This window comes from Electrona antarctica, assembly GCF_951216825.1.
Source record: "Electrona antarctica genome assembly, chromosome: 24".
Classification (NCBI taxonomy): domain Eukaryota; kingdom Metazoa; phylum Chordata; class Actinopteri; order Myctophiformes; family Myctophidae; genus Electrona; species Electrona antarctica.
In genome coordinates, this window is record NC_136803.1 from 4,902,454 (window position 1) to 4,921,703 (window position 19,250).

Genomic DNA, 19,250 nt, shown 5'->3' on the forward strand with positions numbered 1-19,250 from the left:
TTAACAGTTTTTGTATTGAGTTGTACTTGAAATGTACTGTAATTCTGCAAACTGTTAATAAATACTTCAATCAATCAATCAATCAATCAATCAATCATTCAATCAATCAATCAAGTCGCTTATAATAAGCAGACATGGCAACCCCGCCGGCTGCTAGATTTACCCAGCATCCTTTGTGGATGGTGAGTGGCAGAGTGGTGAGTATGTGGCGCCATCTGGAGGCCGTGCTGCTGCACTGCACGCATATACACATGTATGCAACAATTCAGAGCAGCGCCTGTAAATAGTTGTACATTAACCTGCAGTAGCTGAATTTATGGCGTGCATTTTGTTTAATGAAGTGCTGTGCACGAAGAACACTATTGTTGTTGTTCAGTTCCGCTTATGTTTATTCTTGCTAAATGCCGCTTTAAACAATAGAAAATGTCGTGTAATGTACATAACATTTAATTCATATTGTTGTGCTGCCTGCGGCCATGGGTCAATAAACATAGTTAGTAACTTGTTATACAAGTTGTGCAACGAATATTATAATAAGCAGCACTTCCTTGCACTGTGCTCCCACGGCAGCACCGTTTGCGACCAACAAACAATACACCATGACGGCGGATGGCACGGCTGCTGAATCCCCAGAGGTATTAAAGTTCACTATTACAAAATTTGAATGAACGATTTGAATTCGTGCAACAGCTTCGCTGACGTTGGTTTTCATGTGTTTAACTCTGTGGTACCTGCACCTGTCCACAGAGTATCCAAAAGAAAATAGAAGAAACCAGGGAAAGATTCCGCTCTGAATATGTGCAAGGTAGGTAGGGCACCGATTGTCAAAGTAACCTAAATAAAAGTAATACGGGCAGAAATCTGATAATTATGTGGGTGTGTCGATGTAGCTATGAAGTTTATGATTCCTGACGGTGCCCTTTTTAAAGTGACTCACAAAAAACTGAGCTATCTACTCAGACTGAAGTTATTTTAGTTTTAGTTTTTTTTGTTTCTGTTTCTGTTTTAAAAAAGCATGCATGGATCAACATTACTCAGATCATACCACAATCCCCATTGTTAAGGTTGCTTGACTGCATTTTAGATGCAGGATCTCTAAATTGTGTTAAACAACAGTTACCACCAGCCAAATGCTGTTATTTTTGGCTTGGGGTTTCCCTGCTTTACAAGTCACTTTTGTCAGGCATTTATTTAATTATTTACCAATTCTGAAACTGTAGTGTTAGTAGTGTACTGGTGGTATGTCATCAGTATGTGACATGCTGGTACAATAGTAGTAGCATTGGTGAGGTTGGAACTACACTGCTGTTTATCTCCTGCTGTGCAGAGTCCTCAGACAAGTATGAAGCCAGTGATCTGGAGAGGTTGTGGAAGGATGATGTGTTGGTGGACAGCTACCTGGAATGGGGCCACTATAATGTGGAGGAGGCTTTGAAGATGATAGCAGAGAGCTTTCAATGGAGGAAAGAACTCTGTGTGAATGGTACGCTCTTCTGACCGCATAACATACTGACTAACTTAACCACTTGAACCCCAAGATCCGTATTGTTGGGAGAGCTTTTGCTGAAAATAGTAGATCGACAAGCTCACAACGTGACGCAGGCTAACATACTGAATCCAAACACCCAGTCTGCCTTGAGCCATTAAACTAAGGTCCAAGAATAAGCTGAAACTTGAATGTTAGAGGATAAGGCACCTGTGACAAGTTGAGAAAATTGTCTTTTATATGAAACATTGAAGCTTCCATTACAGAAATCAACCAAAACTAAAATATTATTATTGAAGTCACTAATCATGTCAAGACATTTGCTTGTAATATTTTCTTATTTATATAGGTTATTCATATTTTTCAGTTATTTAACTAAACATAAACAACAACTAAACATATTTAACTAAACAAATTGCCGAAATGAGTTTTCTCTGATGGGTGGCTGGCATCTCCCTTAGAGATAGTGTGATAAGTTAAGTCACACGAGAGAGACTGAGTAGAGTCGCTGCTTCTTGGCCTGGAAAGGAGCCAGTTTAGGTGGTTCGGGCATCTGGTTAGGATGCCTCTCGAGCATCTCCCTAGGGAGGTCCTCCGTCCTCGATGCACGTCCCACTGGAAGGAGACCCCGGGCAGACCAAGGATGGCCTTGGAACACCTCGGGATCCCCCAGGAGGAAGTTCTCTCTGGTGGAGCTGTTGCCCCCGCGACCCAACTACGGATAAGCGGTTGAAGATGGACGGATGGATTAACTAAACATTGCCCCCCAAATAAACTGGATGCATCATGTCTAACAAAAAGTCTTGAAATATTCACAAATCACAACATGGCCCCCAAGGAAGGAAGCACCTAAACATCCATCCTGTTCTCTACCAGTACTTTACGTCCTGTCTACCTTTAGTTTTAATCCCCATAAACCATTATTGGAGACGAAACTGTGACTGACAGTTGAATCATAGGCTACAATGAAAACGACTGTGTGCCAACATAGACACCGCACTGTTGAGGCTAGACAAGCCTATACATCGTCTCTCTCTCTCTCTCTCTCTCTCTCTCTCTCCTCACACACACGCATACATTACACACTGACCTTTTGTTTATTTGATTTGTCATTGCTGTAGCTTAGTCTGTATAGAGCGTCGCAGTCCCTCCCCCTACCATGGACCAGGAAATGAAACCCAATGCATTTTTCCCATAGACATTTCTTAAAGTATTTATTTAAAGACTGTTACGCCGCGGACAAAGCCAACTCGAGTCGTGACAACTCATGACAACACAAACAATATTTTGGACCAAACAAATAATTACAAAGAAGAAAAACAACAAAAAAAGTGTTGTAACCTGCCGTTTTTTTCTTCTTTCTAATTATGTGTTCGGCCCAAAAAATTGTGTTTGTTGTCATGAGTTGTCACGACTCGAGTTGGCTTTGTCCGCGGCGTAACCGTCTTTAAATAAATACTTTAAGAAATGTCTATGAGGAAAATGAACGGAGAATCATTTCCTGGTCCAGGGTAGGAGGCGGGACTGCGACGCTCTATTGGCACTCTGTTTTATTCACGTTTATCTCCATTTGCAGATATCAATGAAAGCTCTGTATCAAAACAGCTCATGGAGACTGGCATGCACTATCTCCATGGTTACGACAAGGAAGGCAACACGTTGTGTAAGTGCTGCTTATTGACTTTGGCATTTGTCTATCTAGATCTCTTACCCCAATTGCGAAGAATCCACAAACACACACAGATCTTTTTAAAGGCCCAATCAGTGATGCAAAAGGATTAAAGGAAACGAACTGGTAGCCCCCACCACCAAAAATATAAAATAGGAGGTGATTGATTCAGATCTTCAGAATCAGAATCTAGTCTACTTTATTGTCACATCACAGGTTTGCAGGTGTAAATAAGTGGGTGAAATTCCTTCGTGCACACTTATCATTTTGTAGTTTTTGTGAGAAGATGAAGGTTGAGTAAGCGCAGCAGAGAAAAGATAAACGGGATAGAAACATGTCAAATCTAATCAAACATATACAGTATACATAATACAGATATAGTAGCCAGGTATGATGTTTAGAACATTTCAACATTATATGCAGGGCCAGGGTGTGTACATGTTCCTCAGAAGATCTTGACACATTATTTCTAAACTGTATTTTATTTGCTGTTCCTCAGTCTGGTTTAGGGTGAAACTACTTGTCAAAGCTGTGGGTGGGCTGCAGGAGAAAAGGACATATGTGGCCTTCTGGCTGGAGAGTTTCATCAGGAGAGAACCTGGTACCCTTCTCACTGTAGTGTTTGACATGACTGACTCTGGCCTGAGCAATGTGGTAAGAAGCATTCTCACTACTCCGGTGCTGTGTTTTTTATGGCTCTCTACTACTGTATTAGGCTTTTGAATGAAGCATCAGCTACTCATGCAATTACCATTGCCTCATCAAACCCCTTCCTCGACTCCTCCTGCTATTATCCGTTCACACAGCCTGATCTTGATCTTCACACAGCCATGTGGCCATTTGGCCAAATTATGCCAATTCCAGAGCCACGCGGCCCACGCCATAAAAATACAATTCTTGTTTTCATGGAGGGTTTTGGGCCAGGCTTTGACTCTGGGGGCTCTAAAACCAGCAAGGAAGATGTACCCTTTTTTAAATTCTTAAAAATAGATACACAATATGCTGCTCCCCTGCAGGACATGGACTTTGTGAAGTATATCATCAACTGTTTCCAGGTGTACTACCCCAGATTGTTGTGTAAGTACCAAGGCCTTTCAGTGCACACCTCACACCTCACCTCACAAAGTAAAATCCAGATGACCAATCCAACCATCATGTTGTGTCAATGTGCACATATTATATATGTACATATCAATATACATATCAACTCATGAATCCTCAGTCAGGCGGGATTCTAGGTTACGCCAGGGTTCCACCGGACGCGTTGCGTCTCCGTTGCGTGCGTCAACCGTTGCGTGAGTGGGTTCACTCATTCTGTAAATTCCACTGCATTCATTGTAATTTGAATTAAGATTTTCAGCTAAATGTGTAAACGTTGCACTTGTCTGCAGAGCAGATTGTATTCAGATGATGTTCGTAATTTTTTATATCAATGCATTTGTCTTCTTTTTTCCCCAGACAAAATCTACGTGTATGAAGTGCCATGGATTATGAATGGTAAGTTGATGTGGCCGATAAACACATTAACCACTTTCAACCTGGCAGGGCCGGCAGGCGGAACAGTTCCCTGCCTAAAGTGCCAGGTCGCTAGGGGCCCTCAAAATAATATAATAAAAATAGAGGGGGACCTCTACTAATCTCACATTGGAGTCCCTATTTTGGGCATGTCATAGGTGAACATTTTTTTAAATGTTTGCAAATGTTCTTTCTAAAATATCTAAAAAGAAAAATGGCTCTACAAGCTCACATTGTGTAACACCGTCATGTGACAAAGTACAAAATAGTGCTTAAGTGGTTATTCGAATCATTTGTAATCTGTCTATGTGATTCCAGCTGCTTGGAAGATCATTAAAAGTTGGCTGGATCCAGATGCCATCGACAAGCTGGAGTTTGTCTCCAAAACAGAAATTCTGACCTATATCGACCCAGAACATTTGCCCTTTCACATGGGAGGAACTGTATGTAGATGCACACACACACGCACGTACACACATTGCACAAGTATGCACTCTGTCTCTAACCAAAACATGTTCTCTGTATTGAACAAAAAAAAATTATATGTTGTTCTCTATGGAACTAAAACGTTCCGTTTGCAACCATTTGCTTCTATTGAAAAAAACACTCCTTTTAATTAAAGATCTGCCGTACAGTTATTGGCCAAAGGTATACACTTCACGGGTGTGACACGATGGCTGCATGTGAGATGGTAACTAATTAGAGAGGCCATCAGAACTGTAATATCACAGGTTTCATTCATGGCAACCACACTGTCAATGAGCAGTGGTCTGTGTCTCTCTAGGTCGTTTGATAAGAATAAGAACATCAGCAAAATAGTAAGTGAATGAATGAATGTGAAGTACCGGTATACACATGTACCAATGAAATACTCCACAATCATTAACAAGCTCAAACACAGAGGCAGACGATCTTATAAAGCCTACTCTTACAGGTAGTTTTATGTACTGCGTGATGCTATTTCCCCAATGCATCTTAACTTACATTAACAAGCAGGGATGCAGCTCTCAGTGGACTTACAGTAATTGTACCCATTATATTCAAATCAGCCCCGAAAACAATTTCCCTTCATACATGCATTGTTCTCATTCACTAATCATGCACCCGTCTAATGTTCTCTCTAGGACGGCTTTGCTTACAGCTACCCTCCCCTTCCAGAAGATTTCTTCCAGTCGCCCGTCTCCATGAAGCCCAGCCAGGATGAGGAGATGGCAACAAAGGAGAAACAGAACTCTGAACCAGCTCTCAGACCCAGAAAGGTCCTCAAATGTCCGGTTCTTACTCTGTTTTTGTGCTTCCCATGTTTAACACGGTGGTTCTCAATGTGCAGTTCGAGAACCCACAGGGGTCCATGTGGGACTCCCTGCTTAATTAGATTGTTTGGAACCAAATGGACCTTTATGGGTTGGTTAACACCGAGAGTGTACATTGTGAGCTTGTAGATTTATTTGTATGTGTGATACCGTCATGTGACTTGGGCTTAATTTAAATTTAGGCAAATTAGGGTTTAGTCTCAGTACCAGAGGGGAGGGGGGCCAACAACCTCGGTTGCAAATTCTGCCCCCTCAGTTTAAGTTTTTTGTAAATATTGCTTTACTAAATCAAAATGATGTGTGCCCCCTTGCCATTTTCAACTACCCCCTCAATCATTTCATCCTGGAGCCGAGACCTGGGAGTCTAGGAACCCAGAGATCATATCAAAGGTTGAGAATCTCTGAGCTATGAGTGAGAAAGAGCTACTGTTTTAGTGCTGCGCTGCTAGCTTGTACATCTTGTAAATCTTGAAAGTCTGAGAAGTACTGATTTAGAAGGCATTTGTACAAGTGGCTTCGGGACTGAATGGGTTAATCTCTTTGACTTCTATGACATAAGTAGCAGTTTTATGAGTCAAACTAAATGCTGTTGATGCTAAATGATATCTGCCACATGATAGCTTTTGTGGGCTCTCTCCCACGTCCCAGGTCTCAACTGTATTTCTTTCTTCTTCTTTCTTTAACCTTTATTTATTCAGGGAAGTCAGTTGAGAGCAAGCTCTCTTTTTCAATAACGCCCTGATTACAGTACCCATACAATATAAATAATAAATACATTACAGGATAAGAAACAGTTTAGAGTGAGCAAGTACAGCTGGATCTCAAATGGATCCTTACAAGTCTTTTAAAACGTTCAAGTGAAATCAAAGTTTTCAGTTTTCAGATTGATTGTAGAGACAGTTCCACATGTGAGGTGCATAGTAGTGAAAGGCTGTTTTACCCAATTCAGAATTCACAAAGGGGACTTCTAACATAAGGTAGTTTTGGGAGTGGGTGTGATGTTGGCCAGTTTTGGGATGTAGTAGGCTGCTAAGATATTTTTTTAAGTAAGGTTTTGTAGATAAAAACAGTGCAGTGTTGTTCTCGTCTCTTAGCCAATGAAGGCCAACCAACCTTTTCATACAACCTACAGTGATGGGTGAGGAATCCATCTCCAGTTGGAGGGCAGAGTGGTAGATTGTGTCTAGTGGTGTTAGTGATGACGGAGCTGTATGCTCCGTCAGCTGTATTGCCTTTATATTCACTGCTATTTAATGTTGTCTTATGCCTTTGCTTTTCTTTTTTTTCCTATTGCTCTGTAAAGAGCTGCATTTCATGTCATGAAAGGTGCTATACAAATAACGTTCTATTATTATTATTATTAATGCCAGCATTGATCACTACTACCGTCTGTGTGTCCCTGAACAACTTGTCTACTCTAGGTGTGTTTTGCTGATGAAGGCGATACAGATGCAGCCAGCAGGGGGCGATATGCCCGCAGGCCTACCACCACATTCAAAGGCTCTCTGCTTCATGTCAGGTCAGTTTGCTGTGGTTAACTTATTATTAAGGCTTTATTTAAAATGTTTAGTTTATGTTCCTGCTCAGAACATCTTAAAATCAGTGGTAGAAATATAACACACTGACGAAGGCTGGAGGATAGCCACAACGTTTGGCCATTTTAGAAACGTAAGAAAAGAAGAATCAACTCACTCTCACCACTCTGTGCGACCCATTACTGTTGGAAATGTACAATGTCGCATGCTTAAGCAGTAAACTAATGATAGTAGAAAAATAGAATAGAATATAGTAGAAAATATAGTATGTCTCATCAAATAGCCGATCTACAAGCTGCCACATGTGTAAGCAGTGCCTTTGATTGATTGATTGAAATATTTATTAACAGTTTGCAGAATTACAGTACATTTCAAGCACAGCAATACAAAGACTGTTAACTGTGAGTGGACGACCCAATAAAGCATTACAAGAGGGCCTGATAATAGAAATGGCAGACATATATGTTGCATCCTATGTGACATAGCATTTGTTCACATTATAGCACATGTTATATATAGTTATCTAAATCTTATCATACTTTCAAAACTCAATACTTTCAGTTTGGAGTAAAGAGAAAATGTCATGTCACCGCAGTGTACAGGAAATCCTGCAAACGCTGAGGCCTGTGAATTCAATGATCTGCATGCATGTCTCTCTCTTCCTCCTTGTCTGTGTGTGTTATGTAGAGTAGAGCAGTGGTTGTCAATGTGGGGTCCGGGGACCCCCAGGGGTCCTTGGGGGTGTTCCAGGGGGTCCCCACCAGCAAAAAATGGTTAATGTAGATTGTATTTTTAAATTGTATAATTAGGGGTAGGACCAGATAAGCTTCATTCCTGCTCCTTTTCGAACTACTATATTTTGTTTTGCTTTTGTTTTAACTTTTCTTTTAATGCATTATTGTATATTTTGTATTTTTATTGTCATTTTTATTTAAAAGAGTTCGAAATAAACATTCATTCATTCATTCATTCATTCATAGAATATGTTTACTCTATTTAAATCGGCTTTTTGGAAATAGCCAATCCACAATCTCACAACAATGTGTGACTCGTGTCGGATGTCGTTTTGCAGTCCGGCTGAGGCGCTGTCCTTCGGTCAGAAAGAGACGGAGAGGAGATGTCTCATCATCCTCAACAACGTGACCAAAAACTCTGTGGCCTACAAGGTCAGTCCTGTTCCTTGATATTCCATCCCATGTTTCCTGCGTTTAGCTGAAGCTCTTGTCCACAGCAACATACTGTAACGGCAACTACTGGAGCTGAATACATGTCTTCATCATATCGGATACATGAGATTGTATTAATCCGTTCAAACCAGGAAAGCATTCTGTGTCATTTTAGATTTTCGCGTTGGCTGTTCAAAAATAGCAGATGAACAAGCTCACCGCTGTGACTTTGTCACTTTGTTCACTTATTGAAAATTAAAATTAAATTAAAAAAAGAAACTAAAAAATAGTGTTTAGTTTAGAAGGCATTTGTAGAAAACGGCATCAGGTCTTAATGTGTCCTGATGCGACGCATTGTGAGCTTGTAGATCTGCTATTTTCAAAAGACTAAAAGACAAGTACTTTAAGTGCATTTTGATGCCAATACTTTTGTACTTTTACTCAAGTAATTTTTGAATTATGGACTTTTACTTGTTACATAGTATTTCTATATTGCAGTATTGATACTTTTACTTAAGTAAACATTTTGAGTAATACCACTGTGTGTGTGTGCGTGCGTGTGTATGCGTGTGTGCGTGCGCTCTCAGGTACGGACCACAGCCCCAGAGAAGTACAGGGTGAAGCCCAGCAGTAGCAGCTGTGCAGCAGGGACCATCGTGGAGATCACAGTCTCTCTGCATGGAGGTACCTCCAGACCACCACACTCTACCAAACCTAACTGTACCTCTATGGCAGTGGTTCTGTTGGGGTGGGGGGTCCCCCTATTTCATATATGATGCTTTTGAGGGTCTGAAAAGGTTGAGAACCACTGCTCTACAGTGGGCTAGACCAAGGGGCCAGTGAGGCTATTCAACATTGAAGCTCTGGGCCCTAGTGGTAGGAGGAGGGACTACAGGCGGACCCATGGATTCATGAACGGGAAACCCCGTGCAGCTGGGCTTTAACATTGAGCGCTCGGTTGCACTTCCGCATTTGACCACCAAAATTTGGTGGTCAAATGCGGAAGTAGACGTTCTGAGACGGTACTTCCGGCAGTCTTCTGGGTGCTTCAAAACGCCACTGAGCAACTTCCACTGACATGAATAGCTGGGGGGGCGGAGCTTCATGCCAGTTCAGTCTATCCTTTTATATATTCTATGGGCTAGACTAGAGACCACCACTCAATCATATCAATCAATCAATCAATCTTTATTTCAGACCCAGGAGGATCCATATCACAAACAATACAATATAACAGTAAATACAAAAATAAAAATAAATAAAAATACCCAGTGCTCGATTTGTAACAAAGAAAAAGACATACATACACACACACGCACGCACGCACGCACGCACGCACGCACGCACACACACACACACACACACACACACAGCTGTGCATTGGAGCGGTTAGGCACTACTCAAAAAGTGGGAGACATTTTCGCCCCCTTTTTGTATACTTTGTCATACAACAAATGGTGAAAATAGCTATAAAAATCACACCCGTGTGAACTGAGTGGTGTAAGGTCTTATATAGACTGATCAGCTGTGGTCTGACGTAATGTCTGACGTAATGAAATCACACCCGTGTGAACTGGGTGACCATAGCAACCATGCTCATTTTTTTAGCACAGACAGACAGACTAACAAAGCCAGTTGTAGGAGTGGTTTACACCACTCAAAAAGACCCCAAAATGTTATTTTGGTCCGAAGTAGAGATGCCACGGTTAATGTGATTGTCCGTCTCCAAGCTCACGCCGCTGTGTGGCGTGTTATGAGCTTGTAGATCTGCTATTTGTATGTTCACCTATTATGACCTGCCCAGAATAGGGAATAGGGATGCTAGGGTTCATGGGTATAAGTTCCTGTTTTGTGATTGGCTCTCCAGGCTCCCAATCATTGCCTGAGGACCGCTTCCTCATTATGGCCGCTGAAATGGAACCTGTGGGCACCCAGCAGGACCTGAGCCAGTTCTGGAAGGACACCCCCAAGGCTAAAGTCATGGAGCATCGGTCAGGATCATGATAGTAGTTTTGCAGACGCTTTCCCATATGCATGTATTTAAAGATGGAGTGCCGTGTTTTTGTATGTTTTTCATGTGTTTATCAGGTGGATCACCACCCATCACCAGGAAAACCAGGCTTAATGAACTGGTCGCCGTGTCCACATACAAATGACATTTGAAAAAATACTGTACACTTTTTATTCCTCCTTATATAATAATAATACCTGATGATAATGTTTCAGTGCGGAAACAAAACATTCCCAGCTTGATTTTTTGACCAAATTTATATTCCCTGTTTTCCCCCACTGTAGTCACTAGAAATGTAAAATAGTATGACATAAAACAAATGAGCTTAGTGGCCATAACTACAGAAGCAAATCCTGCACAATGTCATCCATGCCCGGAAACTGCGTTCCTTGTAATGGTTACTTGTGTTCCTTTTCTCTCAGGCTTAAGTGCCATGTGCTGCAGGGTCTGAAGCCCACCCTCAGTCAGCCCTCCAACACCTGCAGCAGACCACCGTTCACTAACGGACCACCGTTCACTAACGGAACCAACAGCCACCAAGACACCAACACTACGGTTGGTTTATATGGCACCAGACATCCACCATTCAAAGACCACTTGGAGAATGATGAATAACATGGAACTGATATATATGATCGGTTAAGTAACGCAGTAGTAGAGTAGTATTATTATTATTTTTAAATGTTTTTTTTTTGTGGCTTTCACCTTTATTTTATATTTTTTATGGAGGGACAGACAGTAGGCTGACAGGAAAATGGGAGAGAGATGGGGGGAAGACATGCAGTAAAGGCCGTCGGGATCGGGAGTCGAACCCGCGGCACACTGCCAGACTGGATTGCCAGCCAAGGTGCCTGGACCGCTGAGCCACGGCCCAGTCCAGAGTAGTATTATTGAGTTATGAAATGTGCTTTGGCACTCATGGCAGAGACAACCAAACCTACAGGCAGGAATAGAAGGGCGCACAGCAATATTGCAGATGTGCGGACCACAGCGAAGGATGAAGAAGATGAAAAGGGAGGTCACACGACGCAGAAATTTATTTTATTTTTCAATTGATTGAAAATTGTATTCACAATATGTAACGATGAGAAACCTACGTTTCAGATGTCTTCTTCGGGGATGAAGACCTCTGTTGGGGTCGAAACAAACCAAATAATGATAATGAAATAATAACGCAGGACTTCCAGCATCACACATACATGGCAGGCTAGAGGTGTGCAGGATGATTGAGGCGTTGTGGCTCTGGTGCCAGGTAGTGGGGTTTTAAGTGTTTTTTTTGTTTATTTCTGTTTATTGAATAGCACTTCATGACATTCAGCAGTATAGTCAACATAGTCAACATTTTCTTTTTCTTTTTTTAAACATTTTTGTGCCTTTTTTTTATATATATAGCCCCCCCCCCCTTCCCCTTCCCCCACCCCTTCCAGGATCTGTCCATCATTAGACCAAGTTTGTTTTGTCATTTTTAACACACTCGGATGGCCAAATTGTAGGCCACATGACCAACTGTACATGCACACATGCTTCATTACAGTAGTTTATCACTCACTCAATTGAATTGCAAAATTATACAGCTTAACATTCATTTAGACCAAAACACTGAACTCTTCAGATGTTGAACAAAGTGACAAATGTGGACAGCCAAGTGTGTGCAGCATTCAGGAAGTCAGACAGGGTGTGTGGGGGGTTTCAGAGCACTGCTTGTGAAGTCAGACACTCTTATTTGCTTGAAAAATAAATAAATAATAATTTAAAAAGGGCCTGCATCTGAGCATGCCATTCTTCATGGTTCCAGTCAGTGGTACACTATAACAGTGGTGTAAATGTACTTACTTACTCATCCTATTTCCATTTGCCAGTACTTTTACTCCTACTCCACTAAACCTCAGTGGCAAATATTGTACTTTTACTCCACTACAATTATTTGAAAACTTTAGTTACCTTTTTAGATTTTGATTATTATTACAAATCATACACTAACCACTTCATCGCCGCCTCCTCAGCTCCTGAGGCTGTTGTCCAGCAGTGGACGTCTGGAGCAGACGCTGGACCGTTGTCTTTGGATGCAGAAGGTCCTGGTCGTCCTGGTAACGGCGCTGGGCTGCTCCACCCTCTACATGCTGCTGTACGGAGGAGATAACGGGTGCTTCTGACCGGATTCGGACCCGGGACCGAAACGGCAATGTCGACCGCAACGGCGGCCATAGCGAAGTGAAACTGTCCACTCAGAAAAACTGAACAAGCACTTTACACTACGTGTGATTTGGTTGTCTGGGAGCATTATGAAAACGACTTAACTCGTTTAACGTTGCTCTATCAATCGGTAACATGTTTATTTGTACCGATTTTGCAGTCCTCATCTGCTTATGATTATATTCTTACTATGTCCATAGTGTATGATTTGATGTGTATTTTGTACGGAAGTAAGCCAATAAAAAATTGAGAGCTGTCACACGTCTTTCACAGTGAACACAGCAACACTGGCACTCATTGTACACTACGTAAACCCTGGGGTCCCTGTTGTGGGAATATAATTATAGGCAAAAATGTTCACAACTCGTCGCAATGCGACTTGCTGTGAGCATGTAGAACGCCTTTTTCCTACTTGTCGTGAGACGTACAGTAGAGGTTTAGTGGTTAACGGTGTAAACCGCATTGCTGTGCTTAAGCTAATCTACATTTTCATTTCCTGTAAGAAATTGAACTAACCACATTTAAATTTGTCAGAGCCAACGATGTGAAAGTTTTAAAAGATTCAAAATTCTGACTGAATTAAATGTAAATGGTGCATTTATATAGCGCCTTTATCCAAGGCGCTTTACATAGATTGTGCAATGCATTACATTCACCCATTCACACACACATTCATACACCGATTGCGGCGGAAGCCATGCAAGGTACCAACCAGCACAGTGTTTCTGAGGTATGTGAGACGTGAGGTTTCACACGTTAGTCATTAAGGTAGGCCTACCATTTGAACGTGGTGGGTGAGTGTGGGTCATAAGTTGTTTAGACTCTTTCATTGCAACATTTGCTGCAATCTACATTACAGTTCTTGTGTAGCTCAGAGCAGAGGAAGGAATGGTGCATTTGTGTTTGTCCTTAGTCAGCAAGTCTGCATGGAAAATGCAACTTGTTTATCTCCTGCAGTTGTGGAGTTTGTGTGCTGCAGCGGAAGGTACAGTAATAATATCGGTTTTACTGCACAGATGATTTGTTATTTGTTGTTAACATACATACAGTATCTGTGGTAGATTTCCCAGTGCAAATTAGATTTTGGTGGACTTTGTCAGGGAAAAAAAATATTAACAAGATTAATAGTATACAGATTGACTCATGTTCTATTGTTTGCAGTGTTTCTTGTTAAAACCATTGGTGAAGAACCAGATGTCACTCCAATATGTGCCAATGAAACATTTGGTGTCATCTTAAGTATAATATGTACGATCACAACAAGGAGTGGAGGAGAAGAATGTCAACTGAGTTATAGCATTGAGATTGGCACTGAGAGTTCTTGTGACTCCAGGATCACACTGTTGAATCAGAATGAGAGAATGTTTCTACACCTCAACAAATTAACAACAGCAGATAATGGAAGCTATAACTGTGAGTGTGCATTCGATGGAGGAACACATTTTGTCAAACTCGACGTTACTGTGAACATTACGTCCTTTTTTGGTATTTCCCAGACTACAGTGGCAGGTAATTTATGTTGTACATTCATTCAATTTTTGTCTTTACATTGTAAGATATCACAGATTTAATGTTTATCCCAGAGCATTGCATAAAATACAAGGGAAAGGTTTGGATCATTCCAAGGGTCTTGGATTGCCCATGAATGATGACCCCGTTTATAGGTCTTAATATTGGTGTGATATTTGTTTAATAGTACCCACTGTGCATTTTAGACTGCAGCTAACAAGGCCAACATAACGATATAGCAGCAGTGATTACAGCTCACCTGAGCAAACTTTTGACTTGTTCCCTGACTGAACATCTGCTGAACATCGTCTGTTATGATCCTAACACATGTTGCCACTGATGCCACATTATGAAAACTGAAGCAGGATTATGGATCTGTTTATCACTGTGACACCTTGGCTTGACGGTAATGGTCTACTCTTTTCTATCACAGTCACTGGAGAGCATGCAGTGGACGATATCAATTCTTCCCCCATCACCATGTTGTACATCCTTATACCACTGATGAGCATCACTGTCATCATCATTGGAATTGCAGTTACCTTTGCTATCAGGAGAATCGTCCATCGGTGAGAGTACTATATTCCAGCAAAAAACATTAGATAGTGAACTATGCATTATAAATGTATGTATTCTATCATGTTCAGCAGGAATAATCCTGTGGACTACTTTGAATTGAATTACACATGAGGCACATGCACAGAGTTGATTCTGTATAGTGCCTCACTCCACAAATCCCTAGCTCCCCCAGCTCAATCCCAAGTTCTCAACCTTTTCAGGCCATGATCCCCAAAAAGAACTTTGAACTGGGAACCCCCCACCCAGATAAGTACTTGCAATGTGGGAGTTCAGGAACTCAATTTAGTTTGACTCGGTTCCACAGATTGTGTGTGTGTGTGTGTGTGTGTGTGTGTGTGACTGTGTGTGTGTGTGTGTGTGTGTGTGTGTGTGTGTGTGTGTGTGTGTGTGTGTGTGTGTGTGTGTGTGTGTGTGTGTGTGTGTGTGTGTGTGTGTGTGATCGATTTATCGACGTTACGGAATTCTTCAGTTGAACTTAACAGTGGTTCTATCATTGGGTGGTTTCCTGTGAATGTAAAGCTGTCTGCGACGCGCATGGCCAAGGAATGCACATGTGGGCCGGTTTAAAAAAGTAACTCCCCGCCTTGGTAACCACAGAAACGTCTCTGCTTTTGCAGGTGATGTGACAGGCAAGACAAGTGCACGTTTCATTTCATTATATTCCTCATACAAGATGCCATTGCCTGGCCCTGTATCTCAAATGGTCCAAAAAATATTTGACTAAGGAATATAATATGCCTTTTTGTATTCTTTCTGTATCAGCAAAATGTAGATTTTTGGGTTAGACATTGAGGGAAATTAAGATTCTCATATTATTTTTCAAACGCCGCATATCAACTAATATAATCGACCGATAAGGTTATCAAAACGTATAATTTATCATCAATTAATGAATTAATCGATATTTCCCATCCCTACAAAAGAATATATAATAGCAGATGTACAAGCTCTCAACGCCTCTCAACATGAGGCAATGAGAGTTCTTTTTTTAATTATTATTTGCCAATAATTTCGTCAAATAATATAAGAAAGAGGCGAAAAGTGTGAAAATAGCAGATCTACAAGCTCGCAGTGCCTCATTTTCGCCTCTTTCTTATATTATTTGACAAATTGGCAAATGACAATTTTGGCAATGCGGGGACCCACAGTTTGAGAACAACTGCTCTAGTCTAGATCACAATAGTATTGTGAGCTTCCTTTTGTACATATTGGAAATATAGGCCTATCAGAGTATGTGGTTCCCCCACCCCGGCCTTTACACTCAGTAAGACCACTTCCTAGTTCATGATCAGAACTGCTCATCATCATGACTGGAAACTGTTTTAAACTCGATAGCCTCGCAAAGAAAGAACATCCATCAGTGAGCAAATTTTAGTAGTAGGAATAATGGCAGTACAATATCATTGCAGCTTTTATTTTAATTTCTAAGATAATTTACAAAAGCCCATATTGAAAAACCAATAAGTACTTTCATGCTAACTCTGTCTTGTTTTCTATATGAAACAGAAGAACAAACTCACATGTCTCTGCCTCATCCATCAAAGCAGCAACTCTTCATTATACAGTGAGCAGTGTATGAACCTTTTTTTTCTCTCTACTTTTCAACAACATAAGCTAGTCTGCACCATCCGCTTTGTCATCCACATGTAATTACTGTAAGTAAACAATTTAAACATGCATTTCCATATAGGACCAAGAGGACCAAGACACATACACTGCCCTCCAGCACCCAGACAACGATCTCTACCAGACTGTCCAGTCAGGTCCCCGTCATTCTCCCTAGAATTAGCCTGCCAATAGAACCATGATGATTGGCTGCTCCGAAGACCAGGAAATGTGTGAAAGGAGAGACCAATCATATCTTTTTGTAGCTCCGCACAATCCATGTGCTTTAGACCATTGTCTGTCCAGCATCAAATGCTGGATGAGTGAGAACTTTCTCAAGCTAAATGTGGATAAGACATGAGTCTTATTAAGTTATCATAATTGGTTCTAGTGAGCAGAAAGAATCAAGTAGACTTCATCAATCAAGTAGGCAACCTGACTGTAGAATGTAATGTAACAGTGCAATAAGAACTTGTTTGGGCGTATTCTGAATTGAAAATTTCACCTTAGAAAATTGCGCGATTCAGAGCCTATGTGTCGTTGGACGATGCAAAACAACAACTGACACATTACAACTTGTTCAAAATGCGGCAGCCAGAGTTTTAACTAAAACTAAGATGAGAGAACATAGTACTCCAGTTTTAGCTTTCACTGCATTGGTTGTTTGTAGGCTTGATTTTAAATTATTTTTAGTTTATAAAGCTCTCAATGTTCTCGCACCTTCTTACCAACATGACTGCCAGTGCCTGCCTACGTTAGGCTATGTCCCAGACCGCCCCCTCAGGTCCTCCACTGCTGGCCTGCTTGATGTGCCTAAAAATGGCAACTAAAAAACACAGTGAAGCAGCTTTTTGCATTTTAAAGTATTTTATTGAATTTCCACAAGTTACACGTTATCACAGTACATAAAGACTTGGAATTACATATAAAAAAGCAGGCTGCTTGTCATCATATAAATACATATCAAAATTACATACATGTCATCAAAACAAACATTTCGTATACACATAATGTAGCAAGTACTACATTACAAAGGGTGCATTACCTGGACTGTTTTAAAGTGACTACAGTGCTAAAGTGGGCCAGTTTAAGTGCGTGTGCAGTCTCTTCAAGGGCCATGCGGCGTGGAACAAACTCCCACTGTGCCTTCGACAGGCAGCCTCTGTAGACATTTTTAAAGCACATCTCAAGACCTACTTCTACACTCTTGCTTTTAGTTGAGCTTTTAAAATCCTTGTTGTTATTCATTATTATTAAATTGTTTTTATTGTTTTTTTTACACACAACAAGACATAGCAACACACATATATACCCCACTAGACTACACATAAGCACACAATACATTAAGAACACCTTGAGAAAAATAAGTAAATAAAAAAGACTGAAATACAGGACCAAAACAGACACACAATAAAGTAAAATAAAAATATATAAAGGTAATAAGGTTATATATTGCATTACATTACAATGTTCTCAAACAGATCGTCACTTGCCATACAAGAATATGTTGTAAAGTTTGTATTGCCCCCCCCCCTGAATCAGGTACAGCCATACCTGGGTGGGAAACATAATAAAATGACCTCCCGGTCAGACACAGGTACAGAACCATTTAGTTAGCTGTAACTCTCTGCAAGAATAATGCAGCCTTGTAGACACGAGCAAAAGACATGAAGGAAAACAAAAGTACAAACACAACACAAAACACCCACAAAAACCCCCTCTACCTTTATTCATGTCCTCACTGTATGCATTACTGCTATTATTTGAATGTTGTTTTATGCCCTTTCTTTTTTTTCCCTCTATTGCTCTGTAAAGCACTTTGAGCTGCATTTCATGTCATGAAAGGTGCTATACAAATAAAGTTTTATTATAGTGGAACAAACTAAGCACAATATATGAAAATCTCAGTATGTTATCAATGATGCATATTTTACTCATATGGAAGTATATGCATCATTTGTCAAGATATGATATAGGAATGTAACAAAATATGAATGCATATGAATATAAGGGGAAAGCATTCTACTATGTTTGTTTTGTGTAGACGGAAGGTCAATAGGCTCTGGTTGTACACCGTTTGGGAGAGAAGATTTCTGGTGCTATTCCTTCCCACTCATCGCAATGTGACTTGTTGTGAGCTTGTAGATTATTATTATTTCCTTCTACTTCGTCTTTGTCGTGTGACAAGTACGTACAGCATAGGTTTAGTGGTTAACTGTATAAACCGCATTGCTGTTTGAGTTAATCTACATTTTCATTTCCCTAAGAAATTTAACTAACCACAACTCAATATGTCAGAGACAACGTTGTGAACGTTTTAAAAGATTCAGAATTTGTACTGAACTAAACTTCTCAGATCAGATTAGCCCCATATGGGACCTATCAGTGCAGTCCCTCCGCTCATACTGTAGATCTACAGTATGAGTGGAGGTCCCATCATAGACTGTGGGTCCCATATGGGGCTAAGATCAGATAAACTTGGGCTACTTCTTGTTCATAAGGAAAATGCTTTATTCAGCTCAAAATGTGACCTCCCAGCAATGACGGAAAAACTGAAGCACTTCCTCATTATATTATCACTGTGTTTCTTAGGTACTGTATGTGAGACGTGGGTGAAGTTTCACATGTTAGTTCTTGTTCTTGTGTATCTCAGAGTAGAGGAAGGAATA

General features: G+C 40.8%; 1 protein-coding gene and 1 long non-coding RNA gene across 4 annotated transcripts; both read left to right on the top strand.

Annotated features, from left to right (window-relative positions):
- The first annotated feature begins 169 nt into the window (after positions 1-169).
- Positions 170-13,141, top strand: LOC306917280 (motile sperm domain-containing protein 2-like). Of its 3 annotated transcripts, none has more exons than XM_079495426.1 (16): positions 170-197; positions 571-635; positions 748-805; positions 1,328-1,483; positions 3,063-3,149; positions 3,655-3,809; positions 4,172-4,232; positions 4,614-4,652; positions 4,989-5,113; positions 5,795-5,929; positions 7,405-7,502; positions 8,591-8,684; positions 9,272-9,368; positions 10,552-10,675; positions 11,118-11,250; positions 12,699-13,141. In XM_079495426.1, the coding sequence occupies exons 2-16, from the start codon at positions 600-602 to the stop codon at positions 12,846-12,848; spliced, it is 1,548 nt and encodes a 515-aa protein (XP_079351552.1). In that variant the 5' UTR covers positions 170-197; positions 571-599; the 3' UTR covers positions 12,849-13,141. The 3 variants fall into 3 exon arrangements, with proteins under 3 accessions (XP_079351552.1, XP_079351553.1, XP_079351551.1); XM_079495427.1 differs by lacking the exon at positions 170-197 and adding an exon at positions 224-253; XM_079495425.1 differs by lacking the exon at positions 170-197 and having other exon boundaries at positions 299-635.
- Positions 13,142-14,827: 1,686 nt separating this feature from the next.
- On the top strand, positions 14,828-16,868 carry LOC306916906. The gene is made up of 3 exons (XR_013789048.1): positions 14,828-14,966; positions 16,483-16,549; positions 16,667-16,868. It is a non-coding gene; the product is annotated as an uncharacterized lncRNA (long non-coding RNA).
- Positions 16,869-19,250: the final 2,382 nt, after the last annotated feature.